General features: G+C 43.6%; 1 protein-coding gene across 1 annotated transcript in view; it reads left to right on the forward strand.

The window, feature by feature from the left end:
• The first annotated feature begins 2116 nt into the window (after positions 1–2116).
• Positions 2117–24163, forward strand: part of LOC126471116 (deoxyribonuclease CdiA-like) — a 49468-nt gene continuing 27421 nt past the window's right edge. Inside the window, exons 1-2 of the mRNA XM_050099198.1 lie at positions 2117–2291; positions 15187–16478. Coding sequence (XP_049955155.1) covers positions 2117–2291; positions 15187–16478 — 1467 coding nt within the window. The remainder of the gene's footprint in view (positions 2292–15186; positions 16479–24163) is intronic.

Here is a 24163-nt window from a genome sequence, read left to right on the forward strand (position 1 = left end):
GGATTTTCTCTGCCTCGTGATGACTGGGTGTTGTGTGATGTCCTTCGGTTGGTTAGGTTTAAGTAGTTCTAGGGGACTGATGACCATAGATGTTAAGTCCCATAGTGCTCAGAGCCATTTGAACCATTTTTGACTTTCCTTCTTCCTTTCTTTCCATGGCTCTCCACCGCAGAAAGTCTGGTTTACTTCTTCTCTGTACATACTGCACCGTCTGTGACTCTGTATACAGCGACTGTAGATGTGGAACTACTCGGCAAACACTATTTCGTTTCATAGGTGACACCATCGCTGGCATGGTTGCCCGTTGGCCGGAATGCCATCTTCCGTGCAGAGCACGATCGTACGGACATCTGGTTGACAGTTCGTATGATTATATGGTGAATTAGACACAGGACGGGGAAATAGTGGTTTGTTGCTTTAATTTTCGGACACCAGTGTGTTTTACAATGTCTCTTCTCTCAGGCATGCATGCATCAAACATACATAGAGTATGTTACGATGGAGTACGGTTTCTGGTTTTATGTATGTGACATAAAAGAATGTAATGAACACAATATGTATGTAATATGTGACATAAAAAATGTGCTTGATAACTACTCACCCCCGAAATGAGCTAATAGCACGATTTTAATAAGGCACAATACAGTCGACAACGGACAATATTTTCTTTTATTAAAAATTTAAATGCTGTGGATATCCATGGAAGCAAAATTTCATAAAATATACAGGTAATGAAACATAAGAAAAGATCCTGAAATTTTGAAGTTTCCTTTTACAAAGACGGAACGAATGGCAAATACATCTGTCAACGGACCAATTCATGGAACTAACAGATACCCTACGAGAAAAATAGATTTTGATTTTAAAATATTGTACAGTGTAATTGTACTTGAATGATTGTATTTGTCACATTCTGTTAGTATATGTTTAATTTCCTCTTCAGTGAGGCATGAATCATAGCTTGGAGAGGGAATTAATTTTAACAGATGTCTCGTTTCTTTTGGGTTCTCGTAACCTATTCATAGTCTGTTAATAGTAAAAATTACTCTTTCCGTGTTCACCAATTTGGGAAACCGAGGGTGGCGTGGAATCTAGTGCTGAATCGTCAACAGCCTTCCTTTGACGTTATGGTCCATGTCCACTAAGTTTGTTTGTTCTGTCGTTTTTCTTGGCTGGCGAGTCTGCTAAAAAAATCACTGCATGGTAAGCGTATGACGATGGGAAGTAAATGCTGCACCATTTTCGCCGATTTCTCTACACGCTTGTCGCCCCAAATTTCAGGTGATCCCGGTGTCCATTGTAGATGAATCATTTGACGAGCTCCTTTGCTCGACTGAAACTTCTCAGTGTGTCGCGTTCCAACAGATTTCCATATTTTGTTTCGGCTGCCCTCGTAAGAGACTGTAGAGAACTCCTCGAGTCAGGATATATTAGTACTTTGTCGACTTATAACTTGACTTTGTAAGTAACAGCTTGATTAATTCCATAAACCTCCATAGTTCTTATCGACGCTTCTGCAGGACACGGGAAAGATTGTCCACATTCCGCTCGTTCACCGAAAATGCGATTCCTGTCAGACATAGATTTTGGAACCAGCCGCGTACAATTTGTACCAGTCATGCCAGTTAAGATTCAAGTCCGAGAATGCAGAGGTCCTCATTTCACTCGAGGTTACGGATAATATACAACACAGTGAATTCTTGAAGAAATATCGTTTGCTTGGGTGCGAAACTAATGTTAACATCAGGATGTCAGCTCTTCCAGGATTTCACTATATTATATGATGTTTTTATTAGGAGTCTGGATATCTTCGACCATATGACTTAATCTTTATCAGGTGTAGTAATCGAGGTAATCTGCAATGTAATGGATGATAGATTCAGGATATGACCCTCAACGCTGGACTGTTAATAAGGACACGCCCAATTCGACTTTCTGTTCCGTCGGCAATAACGTCGTCGTCGACGGTCCGTTAAGCCCCAGCTCTCTTTTTCTTCCTTTCCGAGGTGCTAAGTGTTGCTGCATGGGAAAGGAAATGCTTTGGTCTGTGGTTAAAGAGGCCGCAACTAGCGTACGCAGTTTCCCACGGAAACCAAATGAAAGGAAAGGGGTTGGGATGGAGGGGGCGGGCCTAACCACATGGATTAAGCAGGACGCTGGCATCCGTTCTTTAGACCGCAAGGGACCGCGCACAGCTGGCCCCCGGATGGAAGGGCTAGATGTGGAGTTTCATCATTGTGGACCACGATATGCAGATGAAATAGAGCACGCCCCCCTGCAGGCCTCACAAGGTATTCAGGACTGTGGATTGACTCTGAGACCAGCCAAAAGAAAACTATCCTCCATGGAGGAAAGGCTGACCATTTAATTGGCGCTCGAATGGAATCAGGTAGGAATGAAGAAAGAGGTTTAGCTTTTCGTCGACAACAATTTAATTAGAAGCGGAGCACAAGTTCAGACTGAAAAAGTATGAGCAAGGATTCCTACAGCGTCCTTTTCAAAGATGTAATCCCTGTAAGCGCCTTAATCGTTTCAGGGAAAACACAAAAACCTAGATCTTGATGGCTGGACCAGTAACACAACCGAGCGAAGTTGCCCTGTTGTGTAGGCGCTGGCGGACCACTTTTCAAATTCATGTCTAGTATTCCACTTTTAGGCTTCTCTTGGATTCTCTAAACTGATTACAGGGAATTCAAGGATGATTATTTGAAAGGGACGCAGGTAGTTTTCTTCGCAGCCCTTATTCAATTCATCCTACTACTTTTTTCCTTACGACCTCGTCGACGACGCGTCGTTAGGCTCCAATTTAATTTTCTTCCTACTTGGTAAATATCGTACTTTCTGCCACCTGTTGTAGGCTTTGATAGCGTCATGCGAGCTCTTTTTCCTCTGATTCTGATAAGATTCCTTTTTATTAGCATTCTCGTGTCCGTGTAATGTTTCTCAAACCATTCTAACACAATGTGATAATGCATGATGTTGCTGAAGGTGCAAGTCGGCCGGGAGGTGAACAAAATGGATACACATCACACAGGAGGTTTCTGTTCGTTCGTAAATTAGAGGAGTATGACAACCATTTGAGGGGCCCCATTTCATACCATGTTAACATATCCGGCACAAGTATGGATTCACCCGCCCGAAGTAGTATGCGTTGGCAAGTAGTATGCATCTCCTCATGTGACTTCCGATGTACTCATAACCTGCCGTCGACGACTAACATCGTGTAGTGTTATATAAATCATTCTCGGTTTTATTGCTGTGAGAAATCTGAGTGAAACCTAGAGCTTTCGACGAAATCCTCCATCGCCTTCGACAGGAATAACTGACTGCCGTGACTGTTTTGTGGCGACCGTGCATAGACCACAGAGAGCTTGTTAAGGCGTATTTCGTCATTACGTCATGCTGCTAGAGACGGTGACGCAACTGCTCTCGTAGGAACGTAAGCAATTCACCGCAGAATACCAAAGGCACATAAAAAATCGAGAACTTAAAGAAAATCATTAGTAACTGAGCAAGGTCTAAAAAATAAACACAGTATAATGTTTGGTGAAACAAAGTTTGTCCCACACTTCTACGTACTAGGCTTCTTGGAGATAACTGGTTCCAACGAGATACGGGCTATAGTTGTGCTCGGAAGCGAGCTCTCGTTTCTGAGAAGAGACAGAAAAGTATGCTGAAATGTTTACGTTTCTAAAAGAGCTGTGGCACCACTAGCAGACATGGACACAATTTCTGGCATAATGACGACGTACGCGGGCCAATCACAACCTGTCTATGGGTAATGGTCACTGCAAGAGCGGCGACGAAGACAATGGAGGGATTCGTCGAATGATCGGAGATGTTACTGAGATTTGACGTGACAATAACACGGAAAAGGCTTTATACGAGGATGACGTCGCGAGAAATTTCGGTCTCTTAACGTGTACTGTTACTCATAATTTTAGGCGACCTTTTGCTGTGCTTCCTGCACCTAAGCTAATTTCTGTGCCTTGTGATGCGCGTTGGGCAGAGGTATAGTTACAGGCTGTTAGCTTCTGTCCCCATACAAAAGAGAAGATTCTGCATTTTTTCAGCTCTGAATTATCACTGCTGAGCCCTCTGCCTGCTGTTAGAATCGATTATAGTGGACAATAAGTTTTGTCAGCCTTGTCCACGGCAGCCGGCCCTGGCCGTTGCGGCCGTCCCCAATTGTAGGTGCTCGCGGAAAAGTCTTGACTCACTGTCACCTAAAAAGCCCACTGTCTGGCGCATCTCGGAGATGGGATGTCCCATGCGTTGACCATTCACGACTTGTTGCGGTCAAGTGGACTACTAACACCGGGCGCCGTCCCCCTGTTGCGCTCGATTGCCACGGTGGTGTTCGGTACGAGCTTTCGCCATGGGTGCGGCGGCATGTTCGTTGCGTCTCTAACACCGTAGCTATCTCTAGTATAATTTTGGGTACACGGCCGTTTAACTCCTCTTTCGGACCCAGGGGTAAATTTTACGTGGTTTCCTCAAGTCGCTTAGAGGAATGCAATGTCGATTTTTCTTCACACTCCTACCCCTTTCCGAGTTTGTGCTCCGTCTCAGATGATCTTGTTATCGTCAAGCCATTAGACCATAATCTTCCTTTGTCTAGTATACTTGCTCATCAATGTAAAAGAATACAAACTGACACAGTGCTCTCTGAACTGTGCGTAGCAGCAGTTACCAATAACGCACACACCAGCAAGTTATAGGAGTAGATTTGCACCAAGCTCATACTAATGACAGCTACACTCTAAAGCATTACTTAATCAAATAGTGAAATGTTACTGCTTGAAGTCCAGAACTAAATTTGGACATGAGGGGCTTTTATCTTAACTGACATGACAAAAACAAATAAAGATGAATAATATCACAAATACAATGTTAAAGCTCCTCTACAAATAATCGTTTTCCTTGGCAACAGTAATAGTTTAATTATTTCCTAATAAGTGGAGAATACGATGGGGACCCAATAAACTAATATAGTTTCACTAGTCAACGCTCTCTGATTATTACAGTAGAAAAGACTAATTCAAAAAGCTAATCATTCACTTCACTTGGAGTAGTTCATAATTTACTTTGCAAGACAGGAAAATACAACACTGGGCTTAATTAACTTCGAAAAGGAACCATTCATGATAGAAATCAAAACCACACTATTTTTGAAAATGAAGTTAACGTATTTACCTTTTTATCACCTGTGAAGCAAGTATTCTAGACAATAATATTTACACAATTTTGTTCTGTAATCCTACAAAGCTATAGTTTATAATAAACTGAGGATACTTTAGCAAAAGCATATCCAACTTCACTTTTGTGGTTTTAACTTTAACTTTTATTACTACTCTTATATTAGACAAAAAAATCACTTTTAAACTCTTGAATGCAAGAATTGTTCATTTAAATCAGGATACTAGGTTTTAGTGGCACTTAGGTGAGGACCCTGCATAGGTTCGTGTTCAGGATTGAAAATATGGTTCCGGACACGTATTTATAATGTTATGATTATTATTAAAACAATACACAAATTGACTGGTCAGTGCCCATATACATTACTGAATGGATGAAGTTAGTGAAGCAGTGGCGAAGATTGGTGGCAAGCGACATGGCGGCTAACTGTACTCACGGTTCTTGATGTTAGAATGCTCTATAAAATCTCTTCTTGGCGTCGTATTTTCAACATATTGGAGCCATTTCTTTATGCCGAGAATACCAAATAATAGCCGGATCCAGATCCAAGGCAAATCCTTTGTAAAGCAACTTTCAATTGCCTCTCTTAGCACCGTCGAAGTGTACCGTGCTACGGCTAGCCACATAGTGCATACCGATCACACAAAGGAACAGCTCAGTTCGACCGCCAAAACCACCTTCTACATCGCGCCATTCCGCTTCCGTTGCGGGGGGACTTAAAAATGGGACAAATGGCTCTGAGCACTTTGGGACTAAACTTCTGAGGTCATCAGTCCCCTAGAACTTAGAACTACTTAAATCTAACTAACCTAAGGACATCACACACATCCATGCCCGAGGCAGGTTTCGAACCTGCGACCGTAGCGGTCGCGCAGTTCCAGACTGTAGCGTCTAGAACCGCTCGGCCACCCCGGCCAGCCAATGGGGAGGGGTGGGGGACTTACCTATAGCTTCTACATGTTACAAATACAAGTGCCCTAAGTATGAACCAGCTTTCAATAAACATTTTCTTTTGGTGAACATACACATATTATAATAATTTATCATTTTAACGTATCTTTTTGCTTTTTTCATATATACATTACAAAACTCTAGTTTTCTTGTCACATATTAAGGAGATTAAATAAATCAGAATCCACACTCCATAACTGCAGATACACAGTTACATAATAGAAACCTACTTCCAATCGATATAAGTGTTACATACGGAAAGAGACATCGAATAGGAGTAGAAAAGCTGGAATTCACCTACGTAAGGCAACGATTCTGAATCTCTCATTAGCGACGGAAAGTTTCCCGAAGATAAAAAAAGTAGAGATTTAATTTTATTTGAACCCACTTCGACTATTCTGGATCCGGGAAGGGAGGTTCCAGGTATTTGTGATTTCTGCAAATAAAATAAACTTAGTTGCCGTACTAAACTGCAAAACTGTATTTTGTATTTTATTACACATAGTGTATTGTCTGTCTCCTTACATCGTGTTTCTTGCCAAACATAGTTTGTTTTCTACATCTTCAATCCTCTACTATTTATTACCCGCCTATTTCCCTTCATTTTTCAAATTACTTTTTCACAAGATATAAGTTGTCAAGGTAAGCTACCTTTTCTATTCGTTTCGGTTTCGTGCATATGAATCATGCTGATAGTAAATTATGCTCACAAATATAAATTGTATTCCGTAATACTCCAATCTCCTGTAATTTCTGAGATACGAAAGTTGCGCCGACTATCGACGCTTGGTGCAAGGACTGGCAATTGACCTTCACCATCAAGAGAAGTTTCTTCATTTGTGGATTCACAGTCTACAAGTAATTTCGGAATGATGAGATCATTTGAAATACCTAGTGTACGCTGTCAAATTCTTTATAGACGACGACCTGTATTGCATCATTTATTACATTACATAAATGTCTCGTGTCGGCCACTGGCCATTTTAAAACGTCTGTAATAACAATATCAACAAAGTAAAAAGGTAAACCACTTGTTTGACAATTGTAAATAATCTATCAGCGATAAGTGGTTTACCGTCTTACTTTGTTGCTACTGTTCTTACAGGCATTTGAAAATGGTCACAGGCCGAAACGGGTCAGTTTTGTAAGTTAACACATGGCAAAATAAACGTCATCTTGTATAAAGTGCAGGCCGGAGTGGCCGAGCGATTCAAGGCCCTTCAGTCTGGAACCGAGCTACCGCTACGGTCGCAGGTTCGAATCCTGCCTCGGGCATGGATGTGTTTGATGTCCTTAGGTTTGTTAGGTTTAAGTAGGTCTAAGTTCTAGGGGACTGATGACCTCAGAAGTTAAGTCCCATAGTGCTCAGAGCCATTTGAACCGTTTTTTTATAAAGAATTTCACAGCCTACGGTGAATATTTAAATTGTTTTATCACTGGAATGAGATTTTCACTCTGCAGCGGAGTGTTTTATCACTCATTAACAAATGTAACGTACTGCGGATAGATAGGCAGAAAGACTCATTACTGTATGACAAGAAGAGTGCTGACGAGTCACAGGACGCTGTTACATCTATTAAATAACTGAAAGAATACGTAAGGGGTCATTTAAAATGGAATGACCACATAAAACTAGTATCATGTAAGGCAGATGCCAGACAGAGTCATTCGAAGAATCGACAGGAAATGAAGTCCATCCACGAAATCAGTAAGCTATAAAACCATCGTTGGACAAATACTTCAACATTGTTTGACAGTGTGGGATCCTTACGAGATAGAATCGATAAGAGAGAGACTGAAAGAAGAGAAACGCGTTCAGAGGTTCATTTAGTAAGGGCGAAAACGTCACTGAGATGCTTATCCAGATCGTGGCAGACTGGACAGGAGAGGCGTTGTGCTTCACGGTATGGTTTACTTTTAGAATTCCGAGAGCGTACAGTTGTAGAAGAGTCAGCTAGTATAGTGCTTCCTCTCACGTATACCTCACGTAAATACAACGAAGGTAAAAATCAGAGAGATTCGAACTCACACGGAGGATTGCCTACAGTCGAATTTCCCACAGTCCATTCTTTGCTGGAACGGGAAAGGAGGAAATTGGAGGACAAAGGTACGCAAAGTATCCTCCGCCCCACACCATAAGGTGGCTTTCGGATTATGGATGTAGAAGTAGACGTAGATGCATATTCGATACTGTAGCGATTACTTAAGAAACTTACTGGTATTTTGCTTCGTATTGTAGTAACTTAAGTTGTTCCTTCAAGTCGCTAGCCAACAAAGTGGTGTTCTTCAGGGGAGCTAAGAAAATGAGCCTTTTCTGTCATTCTTATTTGGACCTAGCCGGTGCTTCAATGTCCGTCCTTTTTGAGAAATCTGAATCATCCGCTTAGAAATCGATCGATTCAACATGATTCGATATCCGTATCAGAAAATGACGGAATTGTATCTGTGCAAAGGAAAGCGCATTAGACTACCTTCGGAGGCGCAGAGATCCTAGCATACCGGCTAGTGAGTTTTTGCGTCTGTTTTATACTGGTCTAGCCGGCTTAAAGAAATAACTGCTAGTGTATACTCGAGTTCAAGAAGGCGTCAGGAATATTGGGGTTTAATATCCAGTCAACTACGAGGTCTTTAGAGACGGTACTGACGTTTACAAATATCGATAGTACTTAAAAAGGTGATGTAGTCCACTTGGAACGACGCCTACATTCATTCTGTCTTTGTATTTATATTAAGGGTAGGTGAGGAAGAGTTCTTTTTATATAAAGTAGCTATAGTACGGATAACTGTAGCAAAAATCTAGCTACATTAGCGTGCATTCTACTCACGCTATGTGTTGAGATATTACGGTATATTTCAAGCACAAAATGGGCACCGGATACAGTATCATCATGATGATGATAATGAGCGAATGGCATTGGTGGCCGGGAGACCCCTCGCGGGGCGGTTCGGCCGCCGCTCCACAGGTTCTTAAACGCCACTACGGCGACTTGCGAGTGAATGAGGATGAAATGATGATGAAAGACGCACAACACCCAGTCATCTCGAGGCAGAGAAAATCCCTTACCCCGCCGGGAATCGAACCCGGGACCCCGTGAGAACGCTACCGCAAGACCACGAGCATCATCATGATCATGAACATGTGTATCCTGCGAGTAGGTCTTACTCTGGAAGCTCAACGTTTTAGATTTCTTAGTCTTTTTCCGCAATCATTTTCGATTTACCTTTTCTGTACTTAATCCTTTCGTCCACTCACAGTTCTTCTAAATGAGGCTCATCCAAGAATTGCGCCCGGCGGGCGCTGCCGCGACCGCGCCCCGCAGTCGCAAGTCAGTGTAGTTCAGCGCCCCGTATGCGATCGTGTGTCGCTAGTGTCGGCATAGCAGCGACAGAGACAGCTGCGGAGCAAGTGAGACCGCACACACTGCTCTGAGCTGGACTGTCCCGTGGTCAGAGCCAACGAAAACAAAGTAACAGAGGAAGCGCAGCTCTGTAAAAGTGGTCGATGAGCGGTAAAACAAGCAAACCATTTACTGTTTAGGTAACAATTAGCGTTCGTGTGGCAGAATTACTACCCAAAGCCTTAGAAGACAATATCCAAAACAACAATCGGAGAACAACTTAGTAGTTTTCTAACCCACAAATTGATTCTATTAGTATTTTACATGAGCACTCGTCATATGTACAGTAGGCGTCTTCTGTAAGATATCAATTTCTTAAAGTAACTAGTATCATAAATATTTTATTTTAGAAATAATTTTACCTAAGCGATATAGAGTCTCATTCTTACTGTTAGTAGTTATAAGTAAATATTTTTTTGTTGTACTTCGTGCTACAGCTTCTTGTATCCCTCTTCAGAGTTTAGACATCGGAGCCTTAGTTTGCTGTTTTGTAAGCAATGATTTTATTTGACCAAGTTTGAAAACTTACGAAAAATATATAATTAAGGTTATAAATACATTTAATCCCGCCGAGGGGAATTAGCCGAGCGGTCTATGGCGCTGCAGTCATGGACTGTGCGGCTGGTCCCGGCATAGGTTTGAGTCCTCCCTCGGGCATGGGTGTGTGTGTTTGTCCTTAGGATAATTTAGGTTTCGTAATGTGTAAGCTTAGGGACTGATGACCTTAGCAGTTAAGTCCCATAAGATTTCACACACATTTGAACATTTTTCATTTAATCCTTACAGTCAACATTGTAAAAGAAGACAATTTATTACACGTTTTCCTTATTCGAGGAAATGATTTTGTCTAGCTTTGGTATAATATTCCGGGAGACGGCTAACCTCAAAGAATTAGTCAAATTTTTATCGCTAAGTAGCGAACGGTTCCTAGTTTTAGCAATCTTTAAAAGGGAGAAAAAGCGCTCACAAATATACGTGGAACCAAACATTGAGAGAACTTTGGCCGCGTGCTTGTGCAAAGAAGGATACTTTTCTCGTGGAAAACAGCTGTAAAAGTCATCCGAAGTTTTACACAGAAAAAAGCGGTCCTTCAGGCGGATATCGCACTGCAGGTCAATCAACACTGCTTGAAACACTTCTGATACGTGCTCTGCACGAAGGGAAAACGGGCGAACAAATATATCTAAGGCCTGTTGAAGCCAATTTATCTCCAAAAATGTGTTTTCAAACTCTTCTTGTAATTCGCAAATGATTTGAACATAATCTGAAAATTCGACATCTTCTTTAACGCTGTCTAATGCACGTAAGTGTCTACAATTCTCCTCGCGCAAGTGTTGTTCCACAAAATAAGTTTTTTTCAATTACTTGAATCGTCTGCACTAAATCAACAACAGAGTGATTTTCCCCTTGGAGTGAAATGTTTGAAGTATTTAACTAATCATTTAGGTCACACAAAAGAGCCAAATTCGTCATCCACTTAGGATTACGAAGTAGTTCTTCTGGACGTCCTTTCATTTCCAAAAAGTTAGTGATTTCGTCCCGCAAGGAGAAAAACCGATGAAGCACCTTCCTCTGCTCAGCCGTCTTACTTCGGCGTGGTAGGGGATCTTCGGGTATTCCGCTTCGATATCATCCAGAAATTATTTAAATTGGCGATGTGAGAGTCCATGCGAGCAAAGATAATAAACCGTTCGGACAACTGTGTCCAAAACATTTTTTATGCTGACAATCTTCGCACAAAGTGCCTCCTGGTGTAACAGACAATGGACTGCCGCGAATACGGAACAGCCGACTTCAACCAATTTTGACCTGAAGTAACCCAGGAACCCAGTGCGTATCCCTCGTAGCGCAGGTGCTCCATCCATTGTTAGACTGGTCAGGCGTTCCCATTTTAAACCCGTTGACTCGAACACGTTTTCCACGGCTCTAAAAATATCCAAACCCGTGGTTGTGTCTTTTAATGGTATAAGGCCGAGAAATTCTTCGGTGAAGATTGTCGTCCACACCCCAAATGAATATGATGAGCTGAGATACGTGCACAACATCCGTGGAGTCATCAAGAGCGATAGAAAATGAAACGAAGTTTGCCGCTTTCTCCATTAATTACTGCTCCATATCTGAGGCCATATCTAGGCGAGCAACAGTTTGAGGCGAAACAGCTATTTTTTAAAATTTTTCCATGAGGTCTGCTGGACAAATACAATCCACCGTGTCGACCACGCAATCTTTGATGAGATTCCCTGCCGCAAAGGATTTCCCTGCTTTCGCAATTCTCAGCGAGCGTTTTTAACTTGCTCGCAAACCTAGTCCATCTGTTTCCTGCTCCTACCACGGCAAAAAAGAACCTCACAACTAATTTTATACAATCCTGTTTTTAAAAAATTGTTTCATTCATTGAAATCCAAATAAAAAATAACAAAAAAAGATTGGTTTTAGGTTAGTTTTCCCCCCAGTTTCTCTGAAAAGCGGTCATAGACGCTAGCAAGGACAGCGAAATGCCGGCCGGTGTGGCCGTGCGGTTCTAGACGCTTCAGTCTGGAACCATGTGACCACTACGGTCGTAGGTTCGAATCCTGCCTCGGGCATGGATGTGTGTGATGTCCTTAGGTTAGTTAGGTTTAAGTAGTTCTAAGTTCTAGGGGCTGATGACCACAGATGTTAAGTCCCATAGGACTCAGAGCCATTTGAACTATTTTTTTTGACAGCGAAATGTAGTACCAAAATATATTTTTATCTATTGGAATATTTGCGTTTTCATTAATTGAAAACACAGATAAAACTACAACATGTTTTCCCATCCATCAAAACACAAATACATGACTCTTAATGACACTTTGCTGACCGAGAGAGCGTTTGTGATGGCTACTGTAATAAAGTAAGTGGAAAAAATAACGCAGCTGAAACTCTTTCTTATGTCTGTGCGACCCAGATATAAAAATTAACCAAAAAGAAATGTTCCTTGTTGCTGACAATCTGATATGCGGTAACTGGCACATTGCCAAGTGATATATCAGATTATAAAATATAGTTTCTTTTATCATCTTTATAAATAATAAAGAGTCCTACGACAGGAAACACTTACTTCACTGTAATGCTGCTTGAAATTTTCTTTCAGTTCTTCAAGCTTTCACTGGCGGTCCTCTTGCGACACATTTTCGAACTGATCTTTGTCACAGGCATGAAAGTGCCGTTCAATCGAGTATTTTTTAAATACATGAGTTTCCGATGACATGCTAAATATTTGGCATGATTTTGGACAGCAGTACAAAAGAAATTAATTTCCCTCTCGGGTTTAAATAATGCGGACGCACCGCTCCTCCTTTTTTTTATTTTATTTATTTTTTGTCTTATGCTGTTCGATCCACTGTAGCTTTACGTCTGTTGACTAACGTCTTTGTGTCGTATCAAAGCATTTGACCTCTGCTGGCACGGCGGTCTGTCTTCCTTATTACAAAGCCCGCGTACAGCGGCACGGAGAGGCGCGGCGGGCGGACCGCACGGTCAGCTAAGCGACACGACTCGGCCACAGCAACAACATACAAATTCGCCCGGGACGCTGGCCTTGGACGATCGTGGGCGCTAGCGCTCCAGGAGCAGAGTTTGGACGAGCCTGTTCTAAATCATCTATATTGTTTCTGAACTGATCATCTCCTCCTCTTATGATGTCATCATCGATGGGACGTTTAACCTTAATCATCCTTCCCTCCTCGAATGCCTCAGACAATTTCTTTTCCTACGCTGGATCATCCTTATGAAACGTCTTCCTCGTTTACCTTTATTAGTTCCTCCACATTTATTGTTATATATTTCCAGATGCTGCGTGTAATATTTCTCGAAACCTACATTTCCTGCTGCTGCTCTCAGAACTTTCGCAGTGTCCATATTTCATCACCATATAAGTCAACATTCTCCAGCACACCAAAAACTTATTCATTAGCTACTTATCCAAGGGCTACAGCCCCACACTAAATATAGAAGTGATATCTGGCGTTCCGGTAGGTAGTGTCATAGGCCCTCTGCAGTTCCTGATTTATACAAATGATCTAAATGATAATCTGAGCAGCCCCCACTAGATAGTTTGCAGATGACGCTGTAATTTACCGTCTAGTAAAATCATCAGACGATCAATTCCAATTACAAAGTGATCAAGAGCGAATTTCTGTATGGTGCGAAAAGTGGCAATTAGCACTAAACAAAAAGTGCGAGGTCATCCACATGGGTACCAAAAGAAATCTGATAAATTTTTGGTATACGATAAATCGCACAAATGTAAGGGCTGTCAATTCGACTAAATATCTAGGAATTACAATTAGGAGAAACTTAAATTGGAAAGACCACATAGATAATATTGTGGGGTAGGCCAAACAAAGACTGCGCTTTATTGGTAGAACACTTAGAAGATACGACAAACCCACTAAAGAGACAGCCTACATTACACTTGTCTGTCCTCTACCGGAATATTGCTGCGCGCTATGGGATCCTTACCAGGTAGGATTGACGTAAAACATCGAAAAAGTGCAAAGAAGGGCAGCTCGTTTCGTGTTATCGTGCAATAGGGGTGAGAGTGTCACTGATATGATACGCGAGTTGGGGTGGCAGTCACTGCAACAAAGGCGGTTTTCTTTGCGGCGAGATCTATTTACGAAATTTCAATCACCAACTTTCTCTTCCGAATGCGTAAATATCTTGTCGGCACCCACCTACGTAAGGAGAAATGATCATCGTAATAAAATAAGAGGAATCAGAGCTGGAACGGAAAGATTTAGGTGTTCCTTTTTCCCACGCGCCATTCGAGAGTGGAATGGTAGAGAAGTAGTATGAAAATGGTTCGATGAAGCCTCTGGCAGGCACTTAAGTGTGAATTGCAAAGTAACCATGTAGAAGGAAATCAAATGTTTCCTTTTCCATCGTTTTTCTTGTTTTCACATCTTCGAATCTCATACTGCTGCTTATTATATGTCATTACTACTTAAAACTCTTTTCCTGCTCCTCCATTTCTGTCCAAAGTCTGACATTCATTTTCATTCCCACCCTGCCTATCACCCTTTCTTTTGTCTTTTAACATTTGTCTTCATAGCTTACTGTTCAAAGATTCTCCTTACTTCCTCCGAACTGCTGCGGACTGACTGCTCATCTTCAACTAACAGTGTAATTATCGGAAAATCTTATATACCTGGTCTTCTTTCCACTCACTTCCTTAACGCCAACGATTTATTAAAAGAAATTTCAATCTGCAGCAGAGAGTGCAGTGTTTTGCAACTTCCTGCCAGAGTGACACTGGCGGCAGTAAATTTGTGGGGGCTGGTTGGGAGTCTTAGTTGGACAGCTCAGTCGGTAAAGCATTTGCCCGCCATTGGCTAAGGTCCCAGGTTTGAGTCCCATACTGGAAATTTGTAGTAAGGCCTTATGGGACCAAACTGCTGAGATCGTGGGTCCCTAAGCTTACACACTACTTAATCTAACTTAAATTAACTTACGTTAAGGACAACAAAAACATCATACCCGCGAGAGGATTCGAACCTCCAACGGTGGCAGCCGCGCGGACCGTGAAAAGACGGTTCAGAGCGCGCGGCTACTCCGCGCGGCGGTCTCACTCTGGCAGGCAGTCTCACTCTGGCAGGCAGTCTCACTCTGGCAGGCAGTCTCACTCTGGCAGGCAGTCTCACTCTGGCAGGCAGTCTCACTCTGGCAGGCAGTCTCACTCTGGCAGGCAGTCTCACTCTGGCAGGCAGTCTCACTCTGGCAGGCAGTCTCACTCTGGCAGGCAGTCTCACTCTGGCAGGCAGTCTCACTCTGGCAGGCAGTCTCACTCTGGCAGGCAGTCTCACTCTGGCAGGCAGTCTCACTCTGGCAGGCAGTCTCACTCTGGCGGGCAGTCTCACTCTGGCGGGCAGTCTCACTCTGGCGGGCAGTCTCACTCTGGCGGGCAGTCTCACTCTGGCGGGCAGTCTCACTCTGGCGGGCAGTCTCACTCTGGCGGGCAGTCTCACTCTGGCGGGCAGTCTCACTCTGGCGGGCAGTCTCACTCTGGCGGGCAGTCTCACTCTGGCGGGCAGTCTCACTCTGGCGGGCAGTCTCACTCTGGCGGGCAGTCTCACTCTGGCGGGCAGTCTCACTCTGGCGGGCAGTCTCACTCTGGCGGGCAGTCTCACTCTGGCGGGCAGTCTCACTCTGGCGGGCAGTCTCACTCTGGCGGGCAGTCTCACTCTGGCGGGCAGTCTCACTCTGGCGGGCAGTCTCACTCTGGCGGGCAGTCTCACTCTGGCGGGCAGTCTCACTCTGGCGGGCAGTCTCACTCTGGCGGGCAGTCTCACTCTGGCGGGCAGTCTCACTCTGGCGGGCAGTCTCACTCTGGCGGGCAGTCTCACTCTGGCGGGCAGTCTCACTCTGGCGGGCAGTCTCACTCTGGCGGGCAGTCTCACTCTGGCGGGCAGTCTCACTCTGGCGGGCAGTCTCACTCTGGCGGGCAGTCTCACTCTGGCGGGCAGTCTCACTCTGGCGGGCAGTCTCACTCTGGCGGGCAGTCTCACTCTGGCGGGCAGTCTCACTCTGGCGGGCAGTCTCACTCTGGCGGGCAGTCTCACTCTGGCGGGCAGTCTCACTCTGGCGGGCAGTCTCACTCTGGCGGGCAGTCTCACTCTGGCGGGCAGTCTCACTCTGGCGGGCAGTCTCACTCTGGCGGGCAGTCTCACTCTGGCGGGCAGTCTCACTCTGGCGGGCAGTCTCACTCTGGCGGGCAGTCTCACTCTGGCGGGCAGTCTCACTCTGGCGGGCAGTCTCACTCTGGCGGGCAGTCTCACTCTGGCGGGCAGTCTCACTCTGGCGGGCAGTCTCACTCTGGCGGGCAGTCTCACTCTGGCGGGCAGTCTCACTCTGGCGGGCAGTCTCACTCTGGCGGGCAGTCTCACTCTGGCGGGCTGTCTCACTCTGGCAGGCTGTCTCACTCTGGCAGGCAGTCTCACTGTGGCAGGCAGTCTCACTCTGGCAGGCAGTCTCACTCTGGCAGGAAGGTTAAATTATTTACAGATATTTCTTACATAAATGTATAACGAGGTCGGTAACAGCCAATAACCTTGCCTCATACCCCTACTGATTATAATTATCTCTTCAGTCCTTCCTTTTATTTACTGCATCATAGGTAAATTACATAATAACTTTTTCTTTACAGTCAACGAAAATCTTGTGTAGCTCCTGCAATAGCTGTGTCTATTTGCCTGTCAACGCGTTTCCAGATACACCAATATAACACATACACGCTTGTCTTTCTTCAGTTATTTTTCACCATTTATTGTAATAAGTACAACTGCTTCACCCACAACTTCTCTTCGTTCAGTCCTCTTTCAGCTTCTGTTTGTAAACGTCGGCCGAGGATCCTTAGCAAAATTTTTGTCTCGCGAGACATCAGATTAATAGTTCTGTAATAGATGCGATTGTAATATTACTTTTCTTTCCGATATACATTTTCTAAAACTGATATAAATGAAAACGACAATTAGCTTTCAGTCATACCCTGGAAAACGTAATTCAGGTTGCAGCATGTCCGAAAAACTGGTGTATCTGCCTTTTCAAGCCGGTTTAGGTTCATGGTGGATCATCTATAAATGTTTATTACACATATGATTAGTTAATTATTTACATTTACTTTTCCGGAGTAGATGTAACTTTTCTTACAACCTGGGTCGGTCTTACGTAAATTGATACTGAAAGAAAGAGAAGAAATCTAAACACGTGTTGTTGAGAGAATAAAGTCTGAATTTTAAATTAACTCCTCCTGCCTTGCTGTACACTCTGTGATCAAAAGCATGCTGTCATCTCTATGTGACGCGGAGAAGACCATCAGATGTCACGAGAAGGGGATCCGCCGGTATAAAAGAAGGTGGGGATTATTTTGTTGTAAGTAGACAAGTTATAACAGAAGAATGACTCGGTTAGGAGAGTTCAGAGCCCTCTAACGTGGACTAGCCATTGGATGTCACCTGAGTAACAAATCCATCACGGACATTTCAGCTCTTCTGTAGGTGTCCAAGTCGACCTATGGTGATGTGGTTGTGAAATAGAAAAGTGAAGGGACAAGCACGGCTAAACCAAGACCAAGCAGACCCATGTAGTAACGGATATGAACCATCTAGCACTGCGGAAGGTTGTTGTAAAAAAGCGCATGAAACAAGCTGAAAGAATCAGTCGTGAGCTTCAAAGTGGTAACAGCTGTCCATCTAGCACAGTGGCTGAGGGTAGGAAGTTAAAAAGAGTGGGGTGCAGTGATCAGGCAGCTCCGCGTTTGCCACTCATTTATGTAGATAACGCTAAGCGACGCTTGAGTTGGTGTAAGGAACGGCGCCGGTGGACAGTGGATGACTGCAAACGATAACCTGGAGTGATGAATCACTTTGTAAACTGTGTCAATCTGATGGAAGGGTTTGATTTTGGTGAATGTCTGGACAACGTTGCCTGCTGTCATGTGTAGTGCCAACAGCAAAGTACGTAGGAGACATTATTACGGTATGGGGGTGTTTTTCCTGGTTGTGATGTCACCCCATTATTGCACTTAAGAAAACGCAACGTGAAGAAGCATACGAACACGATTAGCGGCACTGTGTGCTGCGTATAGTAGAGGAACAGTTGGGACACGATGATTGTTTGTATCATCTCTTGACAATGCACCCTGTCATTAAGCAGCATCTGTGATGCAGAGGTTTGTGAACAACAGCATTCCTGAAAGGGACTGGTCGCCCAGTGTTCCGAGTTCATCTTTGGGGTGACAGAACGTCGCCCTCGTTCTAGACCTCAGCATCCAACATTACTTTCTGTACCGAGCGAGGTGGTGCATTGGTTAGCACACTAAACTCAAATTCGGCGGGACGACTGTACAAACCCGCGCCCGGCCATCCTGATTTATGTTTTCCGTGATTTCCGTATATCACTTCAGGCAAATGCAGGGGCGCTTCCTTTGGATAGATACAGCCTATTTCCTTTTCCATCCTCCCCTAATCCGAGCTTGTGCTCCGTCTCTAATGACCTCGTTGTCGACGAGACGTTATATACTAATTTCCTCCTCCCCCACTACTCGCTGTGGTTTCGGCTGTTGAGGAAGAATGGGCTGCCATTATTCCACAGACATTCAGATAAAGTATCTAAACGAGAAAACAGGGACTCACGCAATAAATGTCTAAAATTTCGTGGAAGACCACCTAAAAAGCACCCTAGAGTCCCCGACCCTCGGCCCTAATCTGATGAAAGGATTGGAAATGGGATTTGCTCGCGTTAAAGTACATACAGCACATAAAGCACTCTGCATCCTAATGGGCTTCTATAAAGCTGCCGAGTGTCTGAAGTAAGTGGATTATAGCCTGCGCCGCAGCACGGGATATCAAGCTACCAACTGGGACAGGATGGCTGGCACCTGACCGCCTATCTTGTTGACTCAGATACCGGCCAGTTAAGTAGCCTCTGGAGTGACTTGGGAAAAAATTATGATTAAGTTCAAAGCTCTCTAACCGAGTGTCTGTGAAGCCATATCATCGCCGCAGCGTGAGACACGACTCGTGACCTTTAAGCGGGGAATGCAGACGCCGAATTATCGCCGTCATGTGATACGATACGCTGCCGACAGTGTTTATTGACTGACATTTCCCTCGCAGTGTGATCTCGAGTGGGACGTCCACGACATTCCCAAGGCAATATGTAGTCGCTGAAGCAAGGGGGGACGGGTTGCGTGCATACATAAGCTCCCAATAATATTTGCTTGGGTAAGAGATGGCCCACGTGGATGGGGTTTCGGCCTGACCAGCAGTACTATAGTCAGGTAATGCCGCACATTCACTGCTGTTAACATAAAATCCGACACGATTCGAAAGTCCACAGGTATAACTGGCGAACTACAGGAAGTTGAGCAAGGGACGGCAGAAAGGGAAGAATCTCCACCAAGGAAAATGTAGCAGCAAGAGGGACTTCAGCCGGACGGAGTGGCCGAGCGGTTCTAGGCGCTACAGTCTGGAACCGAGCGACCGCTACGGTCGCAGGTTCGAATCCTGCCTCGGGCATAGATGTGTGTGATGTCCTTCGGTTGGTTAGGTTTAAGTAGTTCTAAGTTCTAGGGGACTGATGACCTCAGAAGTTAAGTCCCGTAGTCCTCAGAGCCATTTTGGAACTCTTAATGAAATGCTGGTAATGATGAGTGCACAGTTCGAATTTGTATTGTGCAAATTATGACATCGTCAAAGTTATGATTGTTCGTTCTGTTATCGTCCTTAAATCAATTGCATGGGTGTGCTGAAAAGTAATGCCTCCGAATTTTTAATGTGAAAAATCTTAAAGCTTTTTAAGTAAAACGTACGTTATTAGTATTCTACATCATTATTCTTCATGTCTACATTACTTGCTGCCCTCTGCCTCTGGCGGGGGGGCTCCGAACTATAGCGTGTAGCATGGCTGTGTGTAACGAAACTACGGCGATGCGTAAGAAACAGCTTGCTGTAATAGAGTTTCGAATTCGAAGAGTTCTTCTACACATGGGACACCCTCTCCATCAGCATAACAATGCCCGAGTACACAAGAAAGCTGCGACATATGCAGCAATCCGAGGTCTGGGTTTCGCTGTCATCGATCATCCTCCGTACAGTCCGAACTTGACCCCATGCGATTTTCATACGTTTCCAAAACTTAAATAACTCCTTCGAGGAATTCACTTTGACAGTGATGAAGCGGTCCATGCCGAGGCGAGGATGTGGCTCCGTCAAAAACTGTCGAACATTCTACAGTGACGGTATCAACAAACTGGTCTCCCGTTGAGACATGTACGTTCGTCTCCAGGGTGGCTATGCTGAGGTGTAAATGTGTAGACGTGAAGAACTAAAATTTAGAATGTTAATAGCATTTGCATTACCTAAAAAGCCTTAAGAATTTTCACGTAATATCTGAGGCATTATAATTCAGATCACTCTGGTACTTTTCAAATTTTCGGAAGAATGCTCCTCTAAATTAAAATTTGAGGGACGTTATGCTAAAGCGCTGTACTAAGCACTAGGTTAACAGACAATATTATTATTATTATTATTATTATTATTATTATTATTATTATTATTATATTAAAACATTTAATATATTTGATTATTATTAAAATCGTAGGCTTCTGTTGTACGCTAAAAGTGAGTCATTGCAAGTTATATTTGGCAGGTGGTTGTAGGGTGTGTGAGTGGGTGAAGTAGTGCTAGTAAAAGGTGATCCTTTTCCTCCGTCCCACAGAACCGAACCATTGTTCTGCACATGGCAAAACACACACACACACACACACACACACACACACACACACACAGTAGCAATATACAGAACATTCTGGCTAAGATGAACCTTTCCAGTAGCATTAACACGATTCTAAATCGTATTTCTGTGATGATCATACAAGGGTTGAGGTATGATGAGAATGCCATACGTAACAATTTGAAATACGGAATCCCTGTGCGGGACGAATGGGTCGAAAATTGTAAGTGAAAATGAGAGAATTCCATATACAACCATCGTCTGCTGACGATGATAAGAATCCACGTGCAAATAGCTTTTTTAATATTTGTGTTTATTCTTACAACTGTCACGAGATTCTGTATTCACAGCAGTTGGTGAAAGGTGGAGGTTGGGTCCCTCATGTTTTATGTATGCGTCCAATCTTTGCACGGTGTTCTGTTGTACTCATTCCAGTAGCTTCGGGCTTGTTCGAACAAATCATTATAAAATTATTATAATGAGATCCCCTTCATTGTCCGCAGGCGCCTCATAAATAAGACATTTCACGTGACTCGACGAGATGAAATGGAGCCTGGTAAGTGTAAAATCACCCTATCAAACTTTCAGGGAAAGACAGATGCACCTGTGCAAAATGAGCCGGGGTACCTTCATCTTAGAACCACACACGTCCACGACAGTCATAAGACAATAGACTTACACTTTGGAGGAAGAAGATCCAAATCCCCACCTGTCCCTCTGGATTTAGATTTTGCACCGTTTCCCTAAATCGTTTAAGGTAAAACGGGGGTGGATCCTTTTAAAGAACACGGTAAATTTCCATCCCCCTCATCCCCCAGTCTGAGCTTTCGCTCCATTTCAGTGACCTCGGCGCCGATGACATTTTAAATCGTAATCTTGCTCCCTTCTTCGAGATGCAGTTGCGCGAGGAAGAAGCATATGCGGCCCTATTATCCAATCGTTGACTCAGGGTCGCATTTACGAGGAAGCTATCTAGGCTGTGGCCTAGAGGCCCGCACTCTAAAGTTTAAGTTATATGAAGAAATAATTGCAGGAGCTAACGTTTTACTTGAAACATATAATAATGACTTAGACGGACACTAGAAAATGAAATGTTTCAGTTAATGACGTTTTAACATGAGATTCAGAAAAATGATGAGGGAAATGAGTAAGTAATTAAGCAGGAGAGCTGGGTGTATAAACTCCAACTTAAAAAAAGAAAACAAACATGTCAAACGTGTTTTCATAATATCGAGATCGGTCAAAGAATATACCTGTCACTTCTCATCACTAACAGCTGTGGGGAAAACGTCATTTGCAGAACTGAAGTTTATCAAAAACAGGCTTCGAACATCGATGCTAGAACACAAGATCGTTGCTTCAGCTTCGCTCAGTACTGTAAGTGATAAAATGGTTCAAATGGCTCTGAGCACTATGGGACTTAACATCTGAGGTCATCAGTCCCCTAGAACTTAGAACTACTTAAACCTAACTAACCTGAGGACATCACACACATCCATGCCCGAGGCAGGATTCGAAACTGCGACCGTAACGGTGGCGCGGTTCCAGACTGAAGCGCCTAGAACCGCTCGGCCACTCTTGCCGGCTTGTAAGTGATATTTTAAGACAATTAAGTTATGGATATATTATAGGTGATTTCATTAGCCCGAAGTAACATTAAAAAGTAATTTCCGTGTTATTGCAACAGACCAAGTAACTTTTATTGAATGTTGTACTACACTTTAGCCGGCCTGAGTGGCCTAGCGGTTCTAGGCGCTTCAGTCTGAAACCGTACGACCACTACGGTCGCAGGTTCGAATCCTGCCTCGGGCATGGATGTGTGTGATGTCCTTATGTTAGTTAGGTTTAAGTAGTACTAAGTTCTAGAGGACTGATGACCTTAGAAGTTAAGTCCCATAGTGCTCAGAGCCATTTGAGCCACTACACTTTAAAGTGACACAAGATGATACTGATTTTCAACATTCGCACTGTAAACAACGATCTGAACGTTCTAACAAGCGTTCAGTTCCTCAGTGACATAAATTCGCTCCTTGTCTTACATATCCAACGAGGTTTGCCTCGTCCTTCCTGCTTGTAATTTTCATGAATCTTGGTGTATTTCATGTTGAGAAGTGATATATCTCGATGTTAGCGCAGTGCTCTCTCTCGCAGATGTGTTGATTTACTGAAATTCCAATCTTCCTGACGGACAGTTCGCAAGTTTTAATTATATTCTCTTCATGTTATCCACATCTAAAGGGTTGGAGGCGCGTCGTGTCAAGAGTGAGATGCAGATCCTCTATACTCCTGTTCCGTCCGCCCCAGTAGCTGAGTGGTCAGCGTGACGGATTGCCGTCCTCTGGGCCCGGGTTCGATTCCCGGCTGGGTCGGAGATTTTCTCCGCTCAGGGACTGGGTGTTGTGTTGTGTTCATCATCATTTCATCCCCATCCGGCGTGCAGGTCGCCCAATGTGGCGCCGAATGTAATAAGACCTGCGATATGGCGGCCGGACCTGCCCCGCGAGGGGCCTCCCGGCCAATGACGCCAAACGCTCATCATCATCATCATACCCCTGTTCCGCCAAATAGCAAAATTCAGCGTACACTCTTCAGAAATGATTTTGTTTCCTCGTTTTACTAGGCGGATAATGGAAGAGGAGAGAGATAGCATTAGGTGTCTTTTTTAAGGATTCGTCTCTGGTGTGATTGAGGGAAAACAGCAAAAATCATAATTCAGAATGAATTCACGGAGATTTCATTTCTTATCTTTTGTAGTCCATTGTCTGAAACACTGTGTCAGCTAATTTGGTAGCAAACTACTTACCGCGTGTGAATTTTGCCTTACTGCTACTGTTACTAGTTATTAATTAAGTATTCCTTGTTGTAAAATTAAGCAAAGCAAATACAGACCCGTTTTTAATTTCCTTTACTCAGTAGTTTCCAGTGCAGTAATTTTCACTTAAGTTTTTTCTGTAAAATTTGCAGAGGACAAAAAATGACGCTGAGCTTCGTATGCAGCTTACATGTAAATATAACGAATGTAAAAGGAAGCTATTGACAGCTTGTCCGATAAACGTGCAGAACTAATCAAAATAGCCAAAATAAAATTTGGGCTTACACGGTAAAAACATCACGTATTTGAATATACGGTAACAGATTTTGCAATCTCTGTACATGACGCAGAATAAAATCTCTGTGATTTAGTGACACTAACACACAGGTTCAATTGAAAAAAAAATTAATTATTTACCTACACCTCAAAACGCTAGACTTTTGGCTTTCAAAAAATAACATTGAGCTACAAACATTAGATTGTCAGGTCTCACTGTTTATGAAAAGTGCTTTACCGTTGGTGTTTGCATCAAACGAAATGTGTATTG

This window comes from Schistocerca serialis, chromosome 3 (genome assembly GCF_023864345.2).
Source record: "Schistocerca serialis cubense isolate TAMUIC-IGC-003099 chromosome 3, iqSchSeri2.2, whole genome shotgun sequence".
NCBI classification, from domain to species: domain Eukaryota; kingdom Metazoa; phylum Arthropoda; class Insecta; order Orthoptera; family Acrididae; genus Schistocerca; species Schistocerca serialis.